This window comes from Pieris rapae, chromosome 3 (assembly GCF_905147795.1).
Source record: "Pieris rapae chromosome 3, ilPieRapa1.1, whole genome shotgun sequence".
Taxonomy (NCBI): Eukaryota; Metazoa; Arthropoda; class Insecta; order Lepidoptera; family Pieridae; genus Pieris; species Pieris rapae.
Window position 1 is genome coordinate 2,970,781 of NC_059511.1, and position 25,658 is coordinate 2,996,438.

General features: G+C 31.5%; 2 protein-coding genes across 2 annotated transcripts; one reads left to right on the forward strand and one right to left on the reverse strand.

Annotated features, from left to right (window-relative positions):
- Nucleotides 1-3,497: 3,497 nt before the first annotated feature.
- Nucleotides 3,498-8,231, reverse strand: LOC110991589 (putative ribosome-binding factor A, mitochondrial). The gene is made up of 7 exons (XM_022257007.2): nucleotides 7,985-8,231; nucleotides 7,711-7,912; nucleotides 7,319-7,487; nucleotides 7,097-7,236; nucleotides 6,826-6,929; nucleotides 6,458-6,611; nucleotides 3,498-3,808 (listed from the first exon to the last, which is right to left on the reverse strand). Exons 1-7 carry the CDS (start codon nucleotides 8,077-8,079, stop codon nucleotides 3,656-3,658), a joined length of 1,017 nt encoding a protein of 338 aa, XP_022112699.2. The 5' UTR covers nucleotides 8,080-8,231; the 3' UTR covers nucleotides 3,498-3,655.
- A 76-nt stretch (nucleotides 8,232-8,307) lies between these two features.
- LOC110991585 (retinoblastoma-like protein 1) lies at nucleotides 8,308-25,317 on the forward strand. The gene is made up of 19 exons (XM_022256992.2): nucleotides 8,308-8,666; nucleotides 8,856-8,992; nucleotides 9,228-9,428; nucleotides 9,834-10,024; nucleotides 10,402-10,562; nucleotides 11,136-11,271; nucleotides 12,262-12,344; nucleotides 12,762-12,928; nucleotides 13,664-13,874; nucleotides 15,017-15,226; nucleotides 15,924-16,047; nucleotides 16,952-17,059; nucleotides 17,369-17,487; nucleotides 17,840-18,019; nucleotides 18,679-18,799; nucleotides 19,896-19,993; nucleotides 20,433-20,606; nucleotides 21,191-21,344; nucleotides 22,723-25,317. The coding sequence occupies exons 1-18, from the start codon at nucleotides 8,529-8,531 to the stop codon at nucleotides 21,341-21,343; spliced, it is 2,712 nt and encodes a 903-aa protein (XP_022112684.2). The 5' UTR covers nucleotides 8,308-8,528; the 3' UTR covers nucleotide 21,344; nucleotides 22,723-25,317.
- Nucleotides 25,318-25,658: the final 341 nt, after the last annotated feature.

Sequence of the window (25,658 nt, forward strand, 5' to 3'; positions counted from 1 at the left end):
CACTGAGTTTCTTATTTTTATTTACCGATACTACTTCGTACTTAAACGAAAGCTTATTATCAAAAACATATCAATCATCCCTCAGGATTATCGCTTTAATTAGTTGACAACATAACCAAGAAAAAAAATATATTTCACGGTTATACTGAAGTATGAATATGTATCTTCGCACCTACCCAGTAGGATCGTAATACATAAAAAGATGTGTATACATTAATTAAATATGATTATGTTTAGGCTAGCTTCGTCGTTAGTATTTTTTTCAGAACAGGGAAAAATTGGTACTGTACCACTAGATACTATTATGAAATATACATACATAATTTTATATGTATCCGTATTGTTTGAAACACCCTTTGCTTGTAGGCAAATATATCTTAAATTCAAACATAGGGCTCGCTTCCTAAGAGTGTTTAAAGCTCACATCGAGACATGGCAAAATCAATAATAAAAAACCTAGTCCTGTCGTAGACCCAGATTGCTATTGATCGCCTGGGAAATCCACTGCTCCTGACTAACAACATATATCACTTGCTCAGTAGTTATTTTGTGAGATAGACTTTCGCTTTTACAATTATTATATATATACAATATTATATAGTATATTATACAATTTCGCTTTAATTGAGCGCAAAACTGTTATTTGTTAAATTCGTTATTACCATATTGTTATTACCATACCATTATTTTAAGAAAATTATGGTAATACCTAGTATTATAAATCTTTATATGTGCATGTACTATTACATAGGTACATGTACAATTATATACATGTACAATTGAATGAAGCTTCCGTATTGGATACAAAACGTAAAATTATTACTTGGTACACATACTCAACATTTCGAGGGTTCTCCGCAATCATGGCTTCTCTGTAAATCGTTCACGTACTGGAGCACAGTATTTTTTTTTTATAGAATAGAGGGCAAACGGGCAGGAGGCTCATTTGATGTTAAGTAATACCGCCGCCCATGGACACTCTCAATGCCAGAGGGCTCGCGAGTGCGCTGCCCACTATATAAACCTTCCTTTTCTGCTGTATAAACATTACCTGTCCATGTCATATCACTAACTACTAACTGACGTGAGACCGATCTTGAATTAGATTGTCATGATTCATGTGCACTGTTTACTTTTTGTTTTGTTTTATGTAACTTGTATCAGTTTAGTTTATTTTTATTTCTTTTTGTTTCTGTTAAGTATGTTTTTTTTTCCCTTATTTTTTGCACTTCTTGCCTACCTTATCTAATATACTCATAGTGGTTTTTTCCTTTACTAACAGTGGTTGTCTGGAAGAAATCGCTCTAAAGCGATAAGGCCGCCAGTTGCTTGTTATTAAATTATGTTTAGTATTTTCCTTTTATGTAATGCAACAAAGTGTTAATAAATAAATAAATAAACAATTTCTTTATCAAGTAAATTTACTAAAACGTTATGGAAATTGTACTTACTCGTGGCTGATAAATTGAGCTGTGCCACACTGAAGAGATTTATTTTAATCGCACCGAAGGACATTTCAATTTATTTGGAAGATATTGGTATTGAAGTTTTTTATATAACTGGGCTTTGATTACAAAATCTGATATTTGTTTGATGTTTAATTCAATTGTAAATCGGAAGAAATGTTGCTGTTGTAATGTGCGTTCTGTTTCGATGAATAATATCAATCAAGTTTTTAGTAAATAGAAACACATTTTAATAAATAGATTTTTTTTACTGGAATTATACACTTTCTGCGTTATCAGTGCTACGGTGATGTATAAGGTATTTTTAGTTCCTACATCTGAATTATTATATTAAAGAATAATAAAAGACAATCATAAGTATCTTCTCATAAACTTATTTATAAGTTTCAATATTAAAAATTCTTTTGAGATAACTAGAAATTAATTAATTCAGCTTTATTAAAAATACTATTATTATAATTTAAAAATAGTAAATTAGATTAATTATTGCAGGTAGCATAGAATTCATCGCGAAATTTGTGCGTCACAAAATATTAAGTAATAAGATATTGTCGATAATATTCAAATAATTTTCAGAACTTCATTATAAGTAAGTACCACTAATGCGTGGAACACTTATTACACTCTTATGAACCCTTTATCCCAGATAATAGTTCTTAATGCGTGCACTTCGAGTACGCAGACTTGTCTAGAACATAGAAATCTGTACACCAAATGATAGGACAGGAGTTATTTGATTTGAAAGTTCATAGATTTAAGACATCAATATTTTTACGTTTCTTATGAATAAAATAACTTTGGTTATGGAACATCATAAACTTTTATTATTAAGATTGTATATTCAGAAACTTAATACTTCAGAAAGTTAAATCCATCCTGGATTATTCACGACGAAATAATTGTATGAAAACTAATCTCCTAGTTGCCTATATATAGATCGCAGACGTATCTTGCCCAGAAGAATAAAACTACTACGAATATTTTACTTTTAATAAATGGAAATCACTTAAATATTTACAGTAAAAAACACTACCTTAGTTATATCATGAGAAAAATGCAAAGCGCTACAAAATCGGACGACGTATGTATTTATAATTTTCTTTCTTTACAGAGGCATATTGTAAGCTATGGTTGTACGTAAAACTCATTTCTGTTTGCGCTTTTAACCCCTAAGTGGGTCAAGAATGCCTACAGATTAATTAGGTCGCCATTAGCAGTTGCCAGGATACAGAAAACACGTGGAATTTTATAACTTTTAATTACTTGATTTGCACCTGTGTTGTTTTGTTCTTGTACAAAAAAACTCCTCAATTAGTAAATCAGAAAAGTTTAAGGGAAGTGGAAAATAATAAAACAAATATCGTCTATTATACGTTTAATTCGTTTTTGAAGTGACCATCGAAATATTTTGAATATTCTGATTTAGTAACAGGAATATTTAAAGAAAAAAAAACAGTCACCGTGACCACGCACGGTGTAAAGCAAGCGAAATGTCGGTTAAATTTAAAATTATGTTTAAATAATTATAAGTTTACAATAATACATAACTTCAATCCGATAAAAAAGTGTTTTTACTTAAATGTGTAAAAGTTATGTTATTAAAAGACAATACTATATAACAGGAATATTTTTTATCACCAATCGATTTCGCAGAAGGCACATAATTTTGTATTGTTAATACTTTTTTGAAATAAATCTAACCGTACTAAAATTATCCATATATTCGTTTCACTAATTAAAATAAAACTAACTATTGCCAGAGCTACGTCGTTCGCGAAGAAACGTTATAGCCAGACTTAGCACGAACTAACTGTCTATAGAATCTGAGTGCCCAGATACATTCTATAGAAATATTATATTTTTTAACATGCCTTTAGACTAGCTAACAGAATGCATTATATTTAATTTTTCTATAAGGCAACGCTGAGTGACTGTTGAAGCTATATTTGACTTACAAGAAGTGTACGTAAAATATGTGTATAATAGTAATATAGTAATATCTCCCCGAAATCTCAGAAATAAAAACAATAATGGTTGTGAATACTTTTGTATTTGTATCAATTCACATCTTTTTAACTAAATATTATATTATTATTCTCTAATAATTTTACATTTATATACAAGTTAAGTCTTTTCTACAAAGGTACAATAAGCCTAAAGTACCAATCTTTTGTCCTTATCACTTCAATTTATTGTTTTTCAGAACTATACTCTATATCGTAACTATCATCGTAGTCATCGCAAAATTCGTATATATCCTCATTTCTTTCTTCAATTTTTTCAAGTTCAACATGTGTATCGTCTTTCTTTCGTTTTTCCCTCTGTAACTTGTTGTGAAGGATCTGGAACAAAGTATATATTTTTATCATTCTTTTAATTCAATATGTGTATGTACAAAAAATATACCTAAAAGGAAATCAGTTTACACACATACACAATTGTCGTTCCGTGCCATAATTGTCAATGACAGAATATACACAAACTCTTTGTATCGGTAAAAAAACTAGTAAATTGTCAACAAGTCATGGATCGTACATTCTTCTGATTTATATAGAGACTGATAACGAACAAGATAAACATAACTATATACTAAAAATTAAAATAGTTTAACTAAAAAATCGCAATCAGTGATATAGAGTCGATCATTAGCAAGATAAAACTACACAAAAGATCGAAAGCAAACAGTCATTAAACTTCCTTAAATAAGTCGTTAACTGATCAAATTGGTTATTATTAATCTATGATTATGTAATAGATTCTGAGTGCAGTTGTTAATTACTTTCTGCGAATGTGTAAAAATCAAGTTATATAGGGCAAATCTCTTAAAACTACATTCAGCAAGTTTCAAATAAGCTGACCTCATCGAAATGGCACATTCAATGGACGACCTCTTTTATGAGAAATAAAATAAAAAATGTCGAATGCACATTCAGCTATCATTTAAAAGAAATTTCTATCCTCTAAATGTTTAATTAACATTTAATTTTAAAAAAGTTTTGAAGGTTCTATTTTCAAACAAGTCTTTTCACTTATTCCTAACAAATTTGCACTATGAATCATTTAAGAGTAATTTATATTTTTATGCATTTATTGTCTGTGATTATTTGGACTTCCGGTTCTTTGTCTACATTTTGTTTTACATTATCTTTAACAGACATCTATGCATGATGATTTAAAGTTCGTAAGATATGATGACAGAAAGGGACAATCGTTCAAATGTTAACTCGGAAATTATCTAAGATTTGGATATAACAATTTATAGAGTTTGTGATATTATTAAAATTTTGTTTATTTTATGTATAAAGTAAATATCGTAGATTGTTGACGTATAACAAAAAAAACCCTACATTACCCTTATTTGACTTATTTTCAGGCATTCTCGAGCAAATAAGAATGAATTTTTACCTACAACCTACAAAGTGCCACCATAAAGAAAGAATATTATAAATACAGATGTGGTCCGATTTTGCAGTGTTTTTTGCAATATATAATTTAATTTTTATTACGAGAATTTAAATACAGGTTCGTCATTCGCAGTCTTGATGAGTGACTTTGTTTTATTAAAATTTTTACATTATTATTTTCTAGTGTTGTATCTTTTGATTTATTTAATTTTCTCATATCAGAAATTTCAATCATTCAGTCTGTATTCAGAAAAGTCAGGACACTTCGTTGTTCACACATTTTTACTTTATGTTTTAATTACTATTTAAGGTCCTTTTAATCTTGAACAGAAACTTGGAATTATCAATCTAACGCCCCATTGTTTTCGGTAGAAGTGCTAGTGTTAATGTTCTGTGCCTGTCACATCGCCAACTTCTTGGGTCTATGACGGGCTTTCTTCCGTGTTCACCCTCACCATACGAGTGAATGTTAAATGCGCACATAGGCAAAAAGTCCATTGATTAGGAATTTAGGCCGGTCCAAAATTATGACTTATTTCAAGATGTAATTTTTGTTGTCCTGGAATCATGAAGAACAATTCAAACATCTATATAAAGAATATCCTGTTGTTGTTATAATTAATATCGAGGCCAATTTGTTAATAAAACTCATTTTAAATTAATTTATTGCAAGATAACAATGTTTTTACTTTGCAACAACAGTGAGAATGTTGGCAAGATAACAAAAAGATTTATTGTTTTATTTGTTTTACCCTTGAACTTAACAAAACAATATCGTAAACGTATAGACGACCTTCTTATAAATAGCTCTAAGATATCCCGCGTCACTACTCCGGAACTAACCCTTGCCATCCTAAAAGCTACTAACTAACTAGCGTTTTTTTATTTCCACTTCTATAATGCGAAACTAATTAATTAACGATATCTTTAGTGGCCTCACTTTTACTATAAACAACCTGTGTTCAGATTTCATTTAAAAATTAACCAACTGCTGATAAGGCTCAGGTGTGTCTTAAATCTTATATAGTTTATAGTAATACTGAAGAGTAAATAAAAACACGTAGTTGGTCCCAAAGTTCTATCACAAATGGAAATAGTGAAAAAAGTCTACTAAAAACTGATCAGGCTAGATGAATCTATAGTACCAATGGCCTAAGCCTTATTTGTAATTAAAATTATGAAACATATGATATAAAAAATATATGTATCTTAAAAAAAAGAAAATTTTCTCTTGAGTCAAATTCACATTATTATTCTTACTACACTCATCCATTGTACTTGTTTTTTTTATGAAACTTTGGAAAACACGATTCATTTCGAGTTTGAGTGTAGCAAAAGTGGAATTAAATTTAAAATAACAGTCAATAGAAAGTCATCGATCCAAGTCATTTTCCTAGCTTTTTGATCAACTGGCTGAATATCTTTTAAAACCGCTAGTTAAATGGCGCCGTTTACTTAAAACACTAGGCTGTTAACTGAACGGCTAATAAAGCTAGTTGGCTGCGATATGTATACTGAATCGTACGGCGGCAATGAATTTCCGACATAGAAAACGGCTATAATATTAAAATATTAATTAAAACATACCTGTCGCTTAATCAGAAACTCTGCTATTTCCTTCTTTTGCTCCTTGAGATCAATGTTAGAGTGAGATGTGTTTGTAGTGCGATATGATATTACAGGTGACTCTGATTCCAGGTTCTCCCAGGCTTCTTTACTTCTCTTTCGTGCTGCTAACAACCTACAAAAATATTTGAATCACATTTTAAACAAATGTGTTGAAAAATTTGCATAGAATAAACAAATTCCTTGCTCAGAAGTAACTAAAGTAACTGGTAACTATAGAGCACAGGACATTCATTGCATTCATTTAAAATCTGTAATAGCAATTTAAGTCCACAAAATACAAAAAAGATGTACATTGTACAATAATGTATAATAATAATGTAAACTACCTATTCATAATTTTTGTATGATCTAAACCATACACAGAATTTGTCATTTCTGGTATAGGGTCCTCAATTATTTCTTGACTGTCTTCTAATTGCTTTATTTTTGCCTGTAATCATTTTTTTATATTAATATTAAATAGGTTAAAAATTTTATTGATACAGGCTGAATTATCAGCGCAACACAAATATTATCTTTCTTGAACATTAGTTTTAACAAAGAATTTAAAACAAGTCCACAAACACTGTATAGGACATAGAGACTGGCATTTCTTACTTTTGTTTCTGGTGATAACTTCAAATTTAATGTAAATTCAGATTTTAATAGCTCCCCTATATCAGTTGGAGTGTAGTTCTCACCATAATCAGCTTGCAGTAACCGTTTGTCAATATCAACAATCAGAGATTCTTGCTTATCTGAAAACACAACCGTAGTAAATAATTCATTTTTGATATACTATTTGATGAAAATTTTAAAATAAGTACATAATTCATTCACCTTTTACAAAATATATGTATGGTACTTCTCCCATAAGTCTGAGGGTAGATAGCTCATGTCTCAGGGGCCCTGCAATTGACTGCAATAGTTTATCTGTCTCTTCATCACTGGCATCGCCTTTACATATCCAGAAAATATTGATGGTTTTGAAGTCTTTTGCAACACTGACCTGCAAAACATTTCAAAGTCAAATTCATATAAGATAGTTCCTTCAAAGTTGAGTTAGTAAGTGAAATAGTTAATAAGGTTTATCCAGAGAACCATTTAAGAAAAGTAATGTTTTAAGTAAGTTTTTCTGTTTCAGTTCTGTAGCAGAATTTTTTTTAAACATAAATTATATGACATATATAATATAAGTTTATAGCCAGGTATATTGAGAATCTATATATCACCTTAGATATTTCTATTCCTCGTCCAATAATATTCATTGAAACTGTGCCAGTTGACATTATATCAGTTATGTGTTTCATAAATAGTTTATTTAAAACAGCTACTCTGCGTATTCCTTGATTATCAGGAACTTTTTGAGTTTTAGTCAATGTATTGAGTGTGGGAAGTATATTTAAATCTGGAGCCTGTGAGGGATACCACTGCCTAAAACAAACATAACCTATAAATAAATTTTGCTGTTTTAGTACTATACCATTGTTTGTATCATACATTTACCGTTTATTTTTGGGATTTAACATTTTATGTAACTTTATTCCTTGTTTCTTCATGCTGTATACCACACAAGAAGTACTGTAAAATCGAAGAAACATTATTGTAGTTGTATATACTAAAATTTACAACTAAATACAAAATTAAGATAAATTTGTCACGTTTCAGCACTTAAACGAATCTTTAAAATGCTAAAATTCAAGCTCGCATCATTAAATTTATGATCTCATCACTCATGATGATGGATTCATATTTCGCACTAAAGGCATTGTTTTTCTAATTCCAAATAAAAATATCTTATTTGTCCGCTGTCATCACATCACAAAATATCACTGTCAGTCTTAAATTATCCATGTCGAAAATGTCAAAAACACTGCCAGTTGTCACTAATGTGTCCCGCGCAAGTGCGAAAAAGGGAGTGTAATGTGTATTATTCCCGCCAAGTATCTGTCAAATGAGCAAAAATCGGGAGAGTTTACGGCTGTATTATATTGATTTTATTTTATTTAATGGTAGTTATTGGTAATCATTAATACTTTTATTAAGAAAAATGTCGAATCAGGAAGAAAGTGACGAAAATTGGACTGCTGCTATGGACGATTTATGTTCGCAATTAAATGTAGATCCAGGGGCTACAAAAAAATCGAAAGATTCATTTGCTGAAATAAAGCGAAACTTTACTTTAGAGGTGAGTATTATACATAATTTTCTATAAAATAAATTTTAAACCAAAGTTTTTGTTTTCATGTTAGATATTTTACACATGCATATCGTGTTCTTATTTTTTACTGTTCATAGTCTCTTTAACCTAAATATTCTATTAGTATATTTTTACTAGACGCGAATAAAACACTAAACAGTTATATTCTTCTTGCAGGGTGACTCCTTACATTGGATGGCATGTGCACTTTATGTTGCATGCAGAACATCTATCACACCTACAGTTGAATCAGGGAAGGCAGTAAAAGGGAACTGTGTTAGTTTAACGAGATTACTTAGATTATGTAATATAAGGTAAGTTTTATCATTGGAAATTTAAAAAATGTTTAAAAACTTTCCAAATAATGCCAAACTGTGCTTGCTTGCAACATAATATTAAAAGTTTTATATTGTAATAAAATTATATGGAATGTAGCATACTTCTTAAGTAAGTCTAGTTTTGTATTATGTTAACTATTTAAACACATGGTTAGTATGTTTATAATGGATGTTGTACTAAAGTTTAACAGCTGTATTTTTTGCCTTACAGTCTCATTCAATTTTTCACTAAAATCAAGAACTGGATGGATATGACTTTAATGCCATCTGATTTTAAAGACAAAATCAGTAGATTAGAGCACAAATTTGCTGTATCAACAATTTTATTTAGAAAATTTCAACCACTGTTTCAAGAAATCTTCATGGGATTAACAAATGAACCAGTAAAAACAAAGAGTAGCAAAAAACAGAAGTAAGTTTTATTAATGATAATATACAAACTGTATTCATAGTAAATATAGGTTACAAATTGAAAACTCCATGAAATTTCACATAATAATTGTGAATTAATCTTAGATCTAACTGTGGCATGAAGTAAACAATCCCCTCTAAAATGTAGATAATAAATTACAAACATCAAAGTATCATAATCATTTAGTACACATATACTTAACAAAAATTATTCTAATATTTAAACTTGGTGGATTCAATAATACATTTCTAAAAAATGTAGTTGGTTTCTAGGTTAGTTGACCAAATGTTCTTAATGCTTTAAAGATATCTTGACAATTTCATGGTTAATTGAGTTACCCCATATTAAAATTGCAAATACAACACAGAAGTATGTATCTAAATCTATTTCGTACCTCTGTTTCAGACTTCAACCTTGCAGTACCAATGCATTATTTAACTTCACTTGGTGCCTCTACATAAGTGTAAAAGGAGAGTTCCACAATTCAGCTGATGATCTTGTGGACATGTACCATTTGCTTTTGTCTTGTTTAGACTTTATATATGCTAATGCATTCATGGCGGACCGAAGGGATATATTGAATCCTAATTTTAGAGGTATGTGCATATATTTTTATTTCAAATATCAGATTAATTTAAATTTCTGCCTAAAATTGCCTGATATGTCTATGTCTGTGTATTATAGATTTATTTTGCCACATTTTTTTACGAAAGAAATATTTCAAAACTTGTAAACTGAATTAGTTGCTTGATGTTTAATGAATTATTTTTTATTTCTTTTATTTATTTAGTATTTAATATTTCTCTTCTAATTGGGTTTCATTGTTAAATAAATGAATACCACCATGTTAGAGAGCGGCACATTTTTAAGATAATTATTTTAAAGCATCACTGAACAGAGTAACCCTGCTGTTCTTTATCACACAAACCATTTAAATTCTTATTATTTTCGTTTTTTTTAAATATTCTTACAGGTCTCCCAAGTGACTGGTCAGAAGATGACTATGAACAACCAAATCATCCACCCTGTATAATATCAATACTGTGCGAACTAAAAGATGGACTTGCAGTGCAGGCCAGGACTATGAAGGACTACAGCTGGAATAGAGTTATCAAATCATTCTTTGAAAAAGGAGTAAGTTATTTCAATGCTCGTCTAATTTTTTTTTATACTTCATCTTGACATAATATTATTGATCTTGCTGTAATGATTAAATCGCAGAAATGTTTGATACAAATTGAATTGTTAACTGTTTTGAATCTCGCTTAACTAAGTTAATAAGGCATGGTCCGAATTACACAATACCTACATCAATTTAAAACTTAATAGAATTTAATGTTGCCAACCATGTTTTTTTTAAATATATATGTATGTGTTATACTGATATGCAATTAAAATAAATTATGTGGTACAGAACTGACAGACACTGGTCTAGATAAAAGGCAAGTAGGTGATAAGCCTCCTGTGCCTGACGCACCGATTTTTTGGATCTAAAGTATGCAGGTTTCCTCTTCTCCTATACCATTGGAGCAAATCTAAAATCCGCAATTAGAAAGACAGTCCATTGGTGCATAACTGGGGATCGAACCTACGACATCAGGGAGTGAGTGTCGCTCGCTGATGTTAGAGCGACACGGATTGTTAAACATAGATGGCGCCACTAATTTAATAATAATTAAAGGACTGAATTATTTTGTTTATTTACAGATTTTAAATGGCGACAGTGAAGATCATTTAGGCGTATTAGATATTGGAAACTTTGATGTTAATGTGAAATCATTAAACAATTTATATGAGACCTATGTGCTCAGCGTTGGAGAATTTGACGAAAGAATATTTTTAGGTATTTAAAAATGTTTTTAACCGACTTTCGAAATCGTATGTTATTCGACGTATGTTTTGAATGCAGACATTAAAATTTTCCACGTTCAGCGTAAAATTAATGTTTCAAAAATATGGTATTAATTAGCCATTTTAATATAAGTCAAATAAAAATATAATCAAATAACTCATGAATTAAAGCGATAACTATGTAAATACTTAACCGCATGGCAAAGTGATTTAGTTTCATATTTTACCGTTAGAGGCGCTGGTGTAGCTTTGTTTCGTTAATAGTAACCCTATTTAATATAAAAAGCGAATAAGCCGTATTTTATTTAGTAGTGGTATCCTTTTTTGGAAATTGGATTATCCAATACAAATAAGCCTTTTTTGAGTTTAACGCGTGCATATAAACAAAGATAATGTTTCTATTATCGACGTTATGAATTAAGATTAGTCGACCAAACAAATGTTTCTTTATATCTTATAAATCGTTTCAATACACCCATTAAATATAAGCAGGTTTCATATAAAAATGCTGGCCATAATATCACAAAAAAAGTAAAACTATATTGTCAGTTGAAAACAAAATGTCAGAAATTTCGGACTGGTTGAGTTCAATATTTTCGTATTTTCTACAAAATACACTAAAAGTTACTGATGATTTGAACGATGAAGGTATATAATAACTTATATTTATATGTTCGTTTAGTGTATTAATATGTATATAGAGCCTAACATTCAATTTTTGTTTTTTCCTCTCAAATTTATGACCGGTGTTATACCAATTAAACTTTCGAATATTGGCCATCGTTATTTGAGTCCTGAGCAAGCTATGGGCAATATTACGTCACCTTGTATTAGGTTTATTTTCGTTACGGAATTTCATGATTCGGTCGCCGCGCTCAAAATCTATGCAATAGCTTAAAAACTCAGGCATGACTCATAAGTTATTAATTTTATATGCATATGATTGTTAGCTCGATTGGTTATAAGATATTTTCCTGTGCAGGTGACCATGCTCAAGAACACATCGGTACTATCAAGAAAGTTTCCGATACTGAAATATCACAAGTCATAGCCAATTTTGGACCGGTAAGTTTGCTAAATATGTCGTGATGAATAAATATTAATCTGTGATCAATTAACGTGTTTTTTCACCACGATTTGGAACCAATTCAACTTTGTATCTGTGAAGAAAAGACCGTACCAAATCTTCAAAGGCCGACAACAATCGTAATTCTAATGTTATAACAAATATTGATTAATAATAATATATAATTCATACAATACATATAACATGAACGGACAGAGTAATGATAAGTAATTTTTACTTAAAAGGGTTTCCAAATCTTACGCTTTGAAAAGAAAATGTACTTAAAATTAATAAAGAATTTTATTATTATATTATTAATTCGTACTAAAACCGGAGCTTCTTCGACCATTACATTTAAAACCTATGACATATTTGAGGCTTGCTTGCGGTACCTTCATTGTTTGGTACTTATCTAGAGTAACAAAGGCTGCCCGGACACGCCTTTAACGGGGCGGAGGTACCTCGGACGAAGAGCTGAAGAGCTTACCCCGGTGTCGGAAGCAAATAACAGTTTAGCCCGATTGGCGGCTTTCCTCAGGCAATCGAAGCCGCAACCCTCCGCTTGTCTTATGAAACTATTTGCGTGAGTATTCATTTTATAATAAAAAAATATTATTTAGAAAAGTATTTATTTAAACCAAAAAAAAATTCAAGACTATAAATATTACTTGTGATTTAAAAACTCAGTATACACATCCCATACAGAAATGCGCATACGCATTACATAGACGTATTTCTCCAAAATTACTTTGTATAGTTTCATTATAAAACGTAGTAAATCAATTTTGGCCTAGTTTCAACGTGCGATATTATCCCTAAGGTCGTAGGTTCGATCCCGCCTGTGCACTGTGACTTTGTCTATGTGTGCATAGCAGGAACGGTAAAGGAGAACATCATGAGGAAACCCTTAGACCCAAAAAGGCGACGTCACTTGTCAGGCATAGAAAGCCAAAAACCTACTTGTCTAATAGATTGTCAAATGATCATGAAACAGATTCTGAAACCTGAGGGCCAGACCTAAAAAGATTGGTTTATAAAATGTAGGTTTAACTTAATACGGTATTTGTTACCATGGTTACCATTCCTAATCATGTCACCGCTTGACTTATATCTTATTACAAAGCTTCTTACGAACTGTTCTCAAAAAATTCTGTCTGATTCGAGAAGTTTTTGAATTTATAGAGTTTGAGTGTAAGATTCAGAAAGGAGTTAGCGCTAAGTCTGACTTCCGTATGTCAACTTTGACAGTGTCATTTGTCTAGAGTCTATCTATCTTAAGAAGAAAAAGATTAGTGCATGACATTTATAAGTTTAACAGGGAATGCGGCGTAACCGACGAAACAATAACGAAGAAAGTGATAGAACCTTGCAACACTTGGATGGAACAGTTTGCTGAAAGCCTTTTAGAGAATCAATGTAGTTCCGAAACGATAGCCTACAGATGCAATATGGTCACGTGTTTATATTACAAGGTCTTCGAACATATATTACGCGAAGAGCATCGGAAGAAGCCACAGGTTTCTTTGCAGGTTAGTACCACATTTTATCAATGTTCTTTTGTTTATTTGTTTCGGGCAGCATTTCGCAGTGTTTTGTTTTGTAGCCGCTGCAGGATTTCGATGTTAGAGGAGCTGTATACCATGGAACCATATTGGTTTTATTACAGTTTTGTAGATGAGAATGCTATTTCCGAACTAATAGCAAGTTCATGTTTACAGCTAGGGGATAAAATCTCATCAAGGGTTTATTTTTAAATAAATGAGTAATGAATTTGAAAACACAAATTAAGCGGAAATTACTCGCAGGAATTCACTTATAACACAAACACAAAATACTGTCACTAATCACTATTATACGCACTTCACACAGTACTTTATCACTTGCGTTTATTCGCACTTTATCTCTTCTACTTTTATCTCTTGATACTGTATTAATCGGTTGCGTTTCAGCTCGCTTATATATCCCTGGGAATAATCTTGAACGGTGTTAGAGATCTCTCTAGGCAAGATTGCTCAGTAGCAATCTCTATATATACTAGCGATCCGCCCCGGATTCGCACGGGTGCAATACTGATACACTACAGAAAATCTGTGAACGTTGTATATAAAAATGTGGGTTATCCATAATAGATAGACATATACCATCTCGGACTCTGTAGACCTTTTCAATATGTACAATACTTAAATACATTATTTTGATAAAACTCGTAGGGTTCAGCCTGCGTTTGCAATGTAAGCGGAAAAAATGTAATTATTTACGACATCACATTAGAAACCTCAAAAATAACAGTACTTCTCCACTATTTAATGGATGTTATTATACATATAAACCTTCCTCTTGAATCACTCTATCTATTAAAAAATCGCATCAAAATCCGTTGCGTAGTTTCAAAGATTTAAGCATACAAAGGGACATAGGGACAGAGAAAGCGACTTTGTTTTATACTATGTAGTGATACTCAGTAGTAGCGTTTGCACAATTCTAGAACGACGTACTATCTATCTTTTTCTCGCACATTGGTCCGTCCTTGTCGTACGTTCTAGTGTAGTCAATCGGTCTTCGTAACACTACGAAGCCAACCAATACCATACGACTTCTTGGCTAAAGTGGTCGTTGGTTTAAAAACAAATAGTTTTTGCCGCGTGAAATTGTTATAATCCTTTATTTTCAGGTTCTATTATCACAAGAGACATATCAATTGACAGTTTATGCGTGTTGTACTGAGGTAGTGCTACACTCATATGGGGTCCATTCGTTGAGGTTCCCGCGGGTCCTGCAAATATACAACCTGAGCGCTTTTCACTTCTACAAGATCATTGAGCTGGTTGTTAAGGCTGTGGTGGAGAAGTTAAGCAGAGATGTCATCAAACATCTAAACGCTGTAAGTTACATTACATTTGTATTATAAAACAGCGGCGCTACAACCCACAGATTGCTGATATTTTATTAATAGGCAAGTAGGTAATCTTGTGACATGCTGACAATTTCTTCACGGTGTTGAGAAAACATCCATTGGAGCATAACTGTGATTCGAACGCAGGATCTTAGGGTTGAGAGGTTAAAGGTACTAGGCTAACACTACTCAAATTATTGTTTAGGATTATAAATGTGTTTGGACAAGATCGCTTAATAACAGTACGGCTGTCTTCCTAATTATTTAAGATTTGTGGCTCCTTAGTATTTTAATGTAATCTCTTTGTCTATTTACATTTATTCAGTTGTAAATAGTATTTATACTTGATAGATTTGTTTACATAACATTTACGACCAAAAATAATTAACAGGAATATAAAGTGGAAAAATTTATATGTATGTTTGTAACAAATTGTGTCAAAAAGTACTGGACCGATTTTAAAAATTCTTTCACCATTTGAATGCTACATTATGTAGCAAAATAAAGATTCCTAGTAAAATTACAATAATGTCACCCAAGGTATAAAAAAATGCCTTTAAAATATCTTTATAATATAAAAATAAATGTCCACTCGTGTGAAGCCAAGACGGGTAGCTAATATCAAATACAATAAATTAGTTCTTAAAGAGATTTTTTATTAATTTAACTCGGCAAATGTGGTTAGGTCGAAGAGCAAGTACTGGAGTCACTAGTCTGGACCTCAGATAGTCCGCTGTGGGACCAACTGGATAATACATCTGTTCCGCCCTCCGCTAAGGTCACGATACCTGAGTCACCGTTAAGGAGAGGTAAGAGAGAGACGGACTTACTTCGCCAGTTTTACTTTTCAGTATAGTTTTTGTATATATTCTTTAAACTAAAATTGTCTAACTAGTTTTGTCTCTTTCTGTCATATGTGTTTGTGCTGTGATGAAAAGAGACTTGAATGTTTTGTGATCATTTTTCAACCTAATTTAATCGACTTTTTGGGTGTAAGACATGTCGGTTTTCGCTCGATGTTTTCCTTCGCCGTTCGAGCGAATGTTTAATACGCACATATAAAGTTAATTGGCACAGCCGGGTATCGAATCTATGACCTATGGATGAAAGTCACGTTGGAGCCAATAGGCCAACTCTGCTCTGATGAAAGGAAGATACTTGAAATGGTAAAAGTATATATTACCATTATTATTATTGATTGTTATATGAATAAGAAAAAAATGGGTTTTAGTTGTAAAAGTCTACATTTTTAGTAACAAAACTAGGGTTACCTGGAAAAGATCGCTTGTTATCGATATGGTCGCCCGTCTTAATATATGTGATCAAAAAATATCAATTTTTAATAATATTTAACAATAGCATATTTTTGTACACACATTCACTTTAAGCCTTTTAATGTCAAAATCAAAAATAGGTAACGTAATGTACACTTATGAACGTCAAAAAAAGAAATATACATTAAATGCTTTAAATTTTACATTAACTGCCAGTTCTCAATCAAGGGCGTAGAAAAGAAGAGAACTCTCCGCCACTCTTGTTAATCGCCAAGTTTTCTTTTTTACACAACGTTTGTAATCTGCAACCATTACACCACTATTTATACAATATTTTGACTGGTCTGCGTGTCAGATGTATCTGTATCTGTTTTGTGCCTGACACACACTACTATAAACATACACGTTAAAACTATAAACTTTAAATAATTTTTTCTAGGTATCCATTCACCAATGTCGACGGCTGACCGATACCCTCCATTGATGGCGGACCAGGCGAAGAAGCAATTGTTCAAAGATAATGTTAAGCCAGGCCAATCGTTATTAGGTATTTCAAATTTTCTATATAGTGCTATTAATATATTTAACTTGTTGTGTATCTGTTATATGGACTATAATTGCAATTAATTATAATATATAAAAATAGCGACACATACATGACGATGACGTCATGACACGATCTAAAGTAGGAAAAAAAGTAAAAACAAGTTTGTATACAAAACTTGTAGACCCAGATTGAGTTTCGATATACCATATCAGCAATAAAAAATATATATTTAAAATTTTTAATTTTACATTGTTTTAGTTAACAATTTTTATAATGTAATGTTTTGTTAACTTTTTTTTTAATTTTCAGTACAAACAAATACAAAGAATGAAACTAGTCCAAAATCCACAAATGGTGAAATAACTCCAAAGACCCCGAACACAACGCCTAAGAAGAATAATAATTCGCTCATGTTGTTCTTTAGAAAGGTAATACATATATTAAACATTTATGTGTAATATTATCTATTTATTAAAATTAAACTTTAAACTCAATGTACCTTTACTAAACGTAACTCTATGTAACTATAAAATTAAGAATTACTTGGTAGTTTTCAGAAAAAAATTCAATAAAGTATTCGGAATTTTTGTTTTCAATATAATTTTTCATGTAAAAAAAAATATTTTTTCTTCAATATAACTTTAAAAAAAATTTTTTTTTTCTTTCAATTTAGTTCTCGATATAATTTTCAAGAATTTTTTTTTTCAATATAGTTTTCTATCCAATTATAAGGGAAATAATTAAAAGTATTCTGAATAGTATTTTTTTTTTCAATTTCAGTTCTATAGCCTAGCTGTGGTCCGCATGAACGACCTTTGCATGCGGCTTCGTCTCACTGATGACGAGTTGAAGAGAAAAATTTGGACCTGTTTGGAGTACTCCATCATGCATCAGACGCAGCTGATGATGGACAGGCATCTAGATCAGATCTTGATGTGCGCTGTTTATGTTATTTGTAAGGTGAGTTAGTATGGTACGGTTAATATAACTAAAAGGCTCAAAGATCAAAATTCCGTAGATTACATATTTACTAAAAATTAAAAAACATTAAAAAAAAATTTTAGCTTGTGATTGTACCAAAATGACCCTGAAACTGACCTGAAACCCTTCACCCACAATAATCGCTTAAAATAAATCAGTGGCGCTACAACCTCTTTAGGTCCTGGCCTCAGATTTCTTAATGTGTTTCATGACCATCTTTTTAAAATCTAATACGTAGGTAATCAGCCTCCAGTGCCTGACACACATCGTCGACTTTTTGGGTCTAAGACATGTCGGTTTACTCACGATGTTTCCTTCACCTTTCGAGCAAATGTTAAATGCGCACATAGAAAATCCATTGGTGCACAGCCGGGGATCGAACCTACGACCTCAGATATGAGAGTCGCACGCTGAAGCCACTAGACCAACACTGCTCACAATAAACGCTCATGATTCTTTTTTGTCGCAAATCCCACTGTAATCCAAAATATCCTGTGCCGATTTACGTTTAAAGAAAAAAATATTTATACGTATCTAGAACGTTCTTCGTAATTCCATTAATGGCTTACAGTGTTAAGTCGCTCCTAAGCTTTTCAGTATAAATTATTTTTTTTGTAATATTCTAAAATAATTTCCAGGTATCGAATAGCCCCAGCAATCAAGTGGAGCGAACATTCACAGACATAATGAGGTGTTACAGAGCACGGCCCCTCGCCGATAATCACGTCTATAGATCGGTGCTCATTAGCACCAAGGAAGGTAAAACCCATTTTTTTAATACGCGCAATATTATAGTGACACAAAAAAAAATGTGTGGTTTTATGGAACCACGGTAAAAGTGAAACATTTTTTCACATTATAGACATTTAACTAAAAATTTTGGAATAATATTCCATTAAGGGTATAAAATCGCTTTATCAATCTTAATTTTTTTTTTTTTATTTATTCAATACATGTGATAAAAAAATACATGAGGGTACATGCAAATAACCATGCACTGAAACCAACAGATTTAAGTGCGGCAAGTATTTTATATGTACTTGGATAATTGGAATGATAATGGGAAATAATAAAAGTAGACTAATTCTCCAACTGATATTTTTATTGAATTCTGTATCTTATACAGTACGACATACATAATATTTAACAATTATTTAGATTACATATATACACATATTAAAAATAGCGTGGAGAACTGGCACAAACGAATAATAGTCTATACACTACACGGTCAGCTGCTGCGAACTATGTGCGCCTATTGGCCTTGGCTGCTATGACGAGCGCCTTTCCCTTTATCCCTACTCCGCGGCCGACCGTCACGCGACATGCGCCACACAGACCAAAAAGTTTGAGACGATGTAATAAAAGTTTCACTTTAAAAAATAGGCTTTAGTGTATTAACATCGGAGTTACCAATACGACTTATGTAAGATACCTAATGCCCCCGACGACTACATAGTCGGGGTTTTGTCTTGTGTGAATTGAAAATATTAAAAAAAGGCTTATATTTACGATATTAGTATTTATTACCGGTAAGATTTTTTTTAATCGATCCAGTTGCTTTGAGTTTGTTACGTAAACACAAAACATTTTTTTATATAATTTTATATACAACTAACGGACCCGACAAACAGTATTCTGCATGATATTTCAAGCGATATATTAAAGTAAAACTGCAGTGCCATCTACCGGGGTAATTTGTAATTCTAAACCATCCAGGGCGCTATCCTATTGCATACAAAAAAAAATCTATCAATTCGGTCCAGCCGTTTTAGAAGAGTACAGTATAATTATATATATGTTAAATAATATATATGTAAAAAGACAAAGATAATATTTTCTTAACTTTTTTTAGGTTCACCAGAAAGAGGAGACCTAATCAACTTCTACAATAGGGTGTATGTCCAATGTATGCAGAACTTTGCGCTGCGGTTCACAGGAAGAAATCGAGATGTGAGTTAAAACAATTATATGAGTATATTTGATTTCGTTCACAAGTATCATGTTTGATCATAGTTGTAAAATATAGGATGTTTTTTATTGTTGAATTATCCAGGTTTTTTTTATTTAGTTCAATCGCACTTTAAAGTAATAATTCAGTGGGAAAAAATCAAGGTAATTCGAGTATATTTTAACTTAGAGAACAATATTTGTTAATCATTGTAAGTTTACAATAACCGTTAAAAAAGTGTTTTCTTTAAAGGTGGTAAATGTCAACATCTTCATAAATTGTATTGTAGTTAGCTAAAGATAATCACATCAAAAAGCCCCTATACGCCTATTAAAAAAAGGATTCCTGATTCCGCCGACATTCAAATGAATCTAAATAAAAACATATTAATAATTGGTAAAAGTTTTTTTTTTAATTAATATGATTTGTATAATGTTTCAGGAGAGCAGCCTATCGCCGTTGCCAGCAGCGCGTGGCGACGCGACCTACTCCCCCGGCGGACAACGCGTGTCTGGCGCCCCTCAACTCTCCGTCAAGACCCTCACTGCCTCCCCGCCACCTCCCCCGCCTCACAAACACCATCTCACTTATCGGTTTAGCCGGAGTCCCGCTAAGGTTAGTCTATACTATATAAAAAGATTTAATACATGTAAAATTAGTATTAAATCTTTTACACAAAAAGATTTAATACATATAAAATTAGTATAAAATCTTTTACACAAAAAGATTTAATACATATAAAATTAGTATTAAATCTTTTACACAAAAAGATTTAATACATATAAATTTTAAATATATTTATTTCCCAAAGTGGATCCCACGAAACGGGGGGCAATTTGATTGCAAATTCGAAAATTAATTAATATTATTTGTAATTTTAAAAAAAATATAGTGTATGTTACATAGGGGGTCGTAAGTTTGGGTAACACTGATCTAATACTTCAGAGGCATCGTAATTAAATTTTTAATTACTTGAAATTACCTTTGGTCTTGATGTCTGAAGTGGCGTTACCAAGTAAATGTGTATTTACTATTATATTGGTGATCATCCCAAAAAAAAATTTACGCCTTGTCTTCTTTTGAAGAAAGATTCTATTTCGAGAAGTTGGATATGTGCTTATCACTCGGAAAATCTTTGCGCATTTTCTTTTTGTGACGTCATCGCAATGATTGTAAGTTAGTCTTAATAATTGTTTCAGGACTTGCACGCAATAAACACGCTCGTGTCGTGCGAAGTGGGCGGGTTGAAGCGAGTGTCGGAAACTGAGGAAGTGGTAAAGCGAGCTCGCTGCGGAACTGCCGGAGTGGCCCGGAAGCTGCAGGGACTTGTCAGCGATCGACAGGCTTTGTGAGGTATAGGATTTTTTTTACGAAAAAAAATTACATATTTATAGTTTTATAAAAAAAATATATTATTCAATGTCAGCGATCGACAGGCTTTGTGAGGTATAGGATTTTTTTTACGAAAAAAAATTACATATTTATAGTTTTATAAAAAAAATATATTATTCAATGTCAGCGATCGACAGGCTTTGTGAGGTATAGGATTTTTTTTACGAAAAAAAATTACATATTTATAGTTTTATAAAAAAAATATATTATTCAATGTCAGCGATCGACAGGCTTTGTGAGGTATAGGATTTTTTTTACGAAAAAAAATTACATATTTATAGTTTTATAAAAAAAATATATTATTCAATGTCAGCGATCGACAGGCTTTGTGAGGTATAGGATTTTTTTTCGAATTTTTTTTTACATTATGGGAGTTTTGGAAAAGACACCAGCATCATTCTGTTTGTCGGGGTCACCATTTATGGGTGTTCTATATTTTTATAAATCACAACCCATTTTTATCTTTGTTAAATCGATATATTTCTTCACAAACAACGGTAATTAATTTATATTCTTATAGAAAGGCTCAAAGGAAAAATACATGCTCACTCATGTTAAAAGTCTGTTCTGAGTGACGTCTGTTTTATTCTTTTCTTAGTGTCCTGTAATTATATTGCCACATACATCAAAATCGTATAGAAAATACTACACCAAACAGTATGTACATTTTTAGTGCGTATCTACGATACGCTACAACATATTTATTGTTTAACTAGCTGAACTGGCAAACGTCCTTTTGCCATGTATATCATTTATAATAAAAAAAATTGGGGTTGATTGTAAAGGGTTGAAAATTCAGGGTTATATGCATTTACTAATACTGTATCATAAAAAAATTTTAATCTAAAATTGAAAAAAAATATTAATATATATAATAAATATACTTAATATGCACACAAAATTTAATGGGAATCGGGAAAGCCGTTTCGGAGTTTAACCACAAACACCGCGACACGAGAATTTTTTATATAAGATAAAAAAATGTATTATTCAATCGCTTAGAGCATTGTTGGCCTCCAGTCGCTTTGGCGTGAGACTCTCATCCCTGAGGTTGTAGGTTCGATCCCGGCGCATTTAATACTAACTCGTACGGTGAATGAGGAATCCGGCTTGCCGTAGAACCAAAAAAGTCGCCGGCGTGATCAAGCACAGGCGGCTGATCACCTATTTGCAATTGACATGTGGTTAACATATACAGAAATCTGAGGCCCACGCCTAAAAAGGTTGTAGTGCCACTGGATTATTTGTTTTTTTATTCAATCGCTCATATAAGGCTATTACAATTTTTGTGAGAATTTATTAAAATAATTTTCTAAACTAAGTCTAACATTTGTTTCAGATGACAAATTAAGCTGATTTTTTTTCCAACATTGAAATTAAAACTAAAAATCAAAGGCTCTCTAGGCGCTTATTTTTGACGAAATATTTAAGATCAAATCAATATATTTGCTCTTGCAAACTATTTGACTAAGTGACGAATGTAATAATTAAATCAAAGAAATGAAAAAAATAGTCATCGTTAATTTTAATACAATTCTACATGAGAGTAGTTTTAACCGGCTTTAAAAAGGAGGTTATGAATTCGACGTGTAATTTACAAAAACACTATTACAGTTATGTAACAATTTTGGGAGTATGAAATTTTGTAGCTATATAATTTGACGATCCGGTAATGAAATTTCATATACAGTATAAACTCTTTATAACGAAACTCTAGGGGCCGAACATTTTTTGTCGTTATAGAGAATAGTGTATCGCTTTAAAGAGTGTTTCAATATGTGGGTTTTAACGCAAATCAACAAGTTGGGCTCACTTCAATGTTACAAGGAGTTTATTGTTATAAAGAGTAACGTTTTAAAGAGTTTGCACTGTATTTAAAAAAATATTTTCTTAACTTCTTGAATTGATATTTCAAATACTGGAATATAGATTATATATATGGTGAGAAAAATTAGTTTTTTGACTAAGCACGAACATTATTTAAATGTATGAGAATGACATGTCGTGTGTTATGTGAACTATACTCTGATTTTTAATTGCGTAGAATTCTGACAGCTGTCGTTTTTTTGACAAGTCAGAGATTACAAACCTTTTTGGCCTGGCACATTTTTCAGTTACATACATTTTGTTTGTTTGTGAAATTATCCATTTTATTAAATGCGGTATTTAACATTATAAACAGTGGTTTAACTGATAGATAATTACGGCCCTTTTCATCAATAACAGTAAAAAACGCACAAGGAAAGGTTTTGAAAGGTTTACTAAACCTGGAATTAATAGGCACTGAAATAAAATACAGTAATTAAAGTTATTTGATATATTGAAATATTTGTTATTTTTGTATTTACCTAAGTAAATATTTAGATTTACATTTTTGTGGATAAAACATAAATACATAGCATTTTATTTTTTATGGGTCAAATTTGTCCATTTTCCCTTCTCGGCGGAAAACTTTTTTGGTAGCAACACTTTTTTTTATAACAAAGGGGGCAAAGGGGCAGGAGTTACCTGATGTTAAGTAATACCGCCGCCCATGGACACTTAAAATGCCAGAGCTTATGAAATGTCAGAATTGTACGGAATAAAAAAAATCAAGAGTTTAATACAATTAATTGATTAAAAAGGCCATAACCATAGTAACACATCTTTAGTCCATTCAATTATCAATTTATTAATAATTTGAAAACTTTTGATAGATTCGCGATTTGAGGTACAAAACGTATGGCAGCGACATCCGTACACTAGGTATTTTAATGTATAGATCCATTCCAAATTGTTTGATAAGTATTTGCTTGTCAAACAATAATTGAAATATATTTAAAAAAAATAAAAGATTCATTCAGTTAATAATAAATGCTATCATGATAATTTTATTCAATACATACTAAACATGTAAACATAGACAACACTGACATACGGGTGAAGCCAGCGACCAGCAAAATATCGTTGAAAAATTAAATTAAAAATTGCGTGATATTCGTAAAACAATGGAATATAAAAATGAAGTATATTGATCTCATTTATTTATGTTGAGCGTGAGTATTATGTATATTAAACGCCATATTTAAACATTGCTCACAAGACCATCGCACACATGATTTAAATATATGTATCATGATTTGTTAACTTTAATACAATCGATAGTTACACAAAATCATAGGCAGAAATCTAACCGAAAAATGCGCTATATGACCCGCCTTTTACTTCTACAAAACAATATGGCGCGTTGTGTTAATAACAAATTCTAATTAACGCCCGAACCCAATAATTAATCCATGATCTGAGATCGTTGATTGTCAGATCGTGACAGTCGATCGATCTCCTAGCTGCATCAGGCGACGGATGGAATGCAATCTTTTCGCTCTTTACACTTGTATTTGAAATAACTATTGAAATCTTAAAAAAGGATATTGGCGCAGTTGAACTGTCATTTTCATACAAAGGTCTAGGATAGTATAGACAGATGGCTATTACAATCCGTCAAAAATGGATTGGTTATTGGGTTTGGGCCTTAAGCATTTAAAAGTTCCGGCTTAGTCGAGGGTATTTTTAATATCGCGTCGATTAATTCCATGTGTGCGTTGGGTTTAATGTATTTTAACTCGTTTCCACTGAAGGAAAAGATTAGTTTAATAATGAAACGTGTAAACAAAATCATTTTTACATACATTGTGACTATTATTGTAAATGTCTCATTAATCACAATTTTCCTTTAAGATTTTAATCATTTCTTTAGGTATATCTACCTATATTTAAGTTAATTTCGACTGAATGGTGTTAATCAGTCTTTTATTTGCTTCCATCTAATTATATTTTTAGCGTGTAAGTTGATCATTGAGACAAATTTAAATCAATTACGGAAATTCCAATTTCAAAATGTATATTTCGGATGTAACCAATTATTTGTAAGGTCTTAAAATAAAGTGAAAAGTTATTAGCTGTGTTTTAATGTCAAACCCCCTAACCCGATTGTTTATGGAATTGTTCTAAATTTAAAAAAAATGCAGAGCCATGGATACATGTTTGTGCGATAAACATATTTTTTATCTATTTCACAAGCAATGAAATGTTTTAAAGAGAACTAGATTTTTCCTTAAACTCACGATTTTAATTTACTCAAGACAATGTTTATATGAGCTAAAGCTTATCTAATTTTAATTTTTTTTAAGACAAGAAAAAGTTATTAACCATTCAGCCTGCTGGTGAAGCCGCTGAGATAAATCCTAAATCTTCTAAAAGTGTCGACTAGGTTACAGAAAATATTTATATATTATC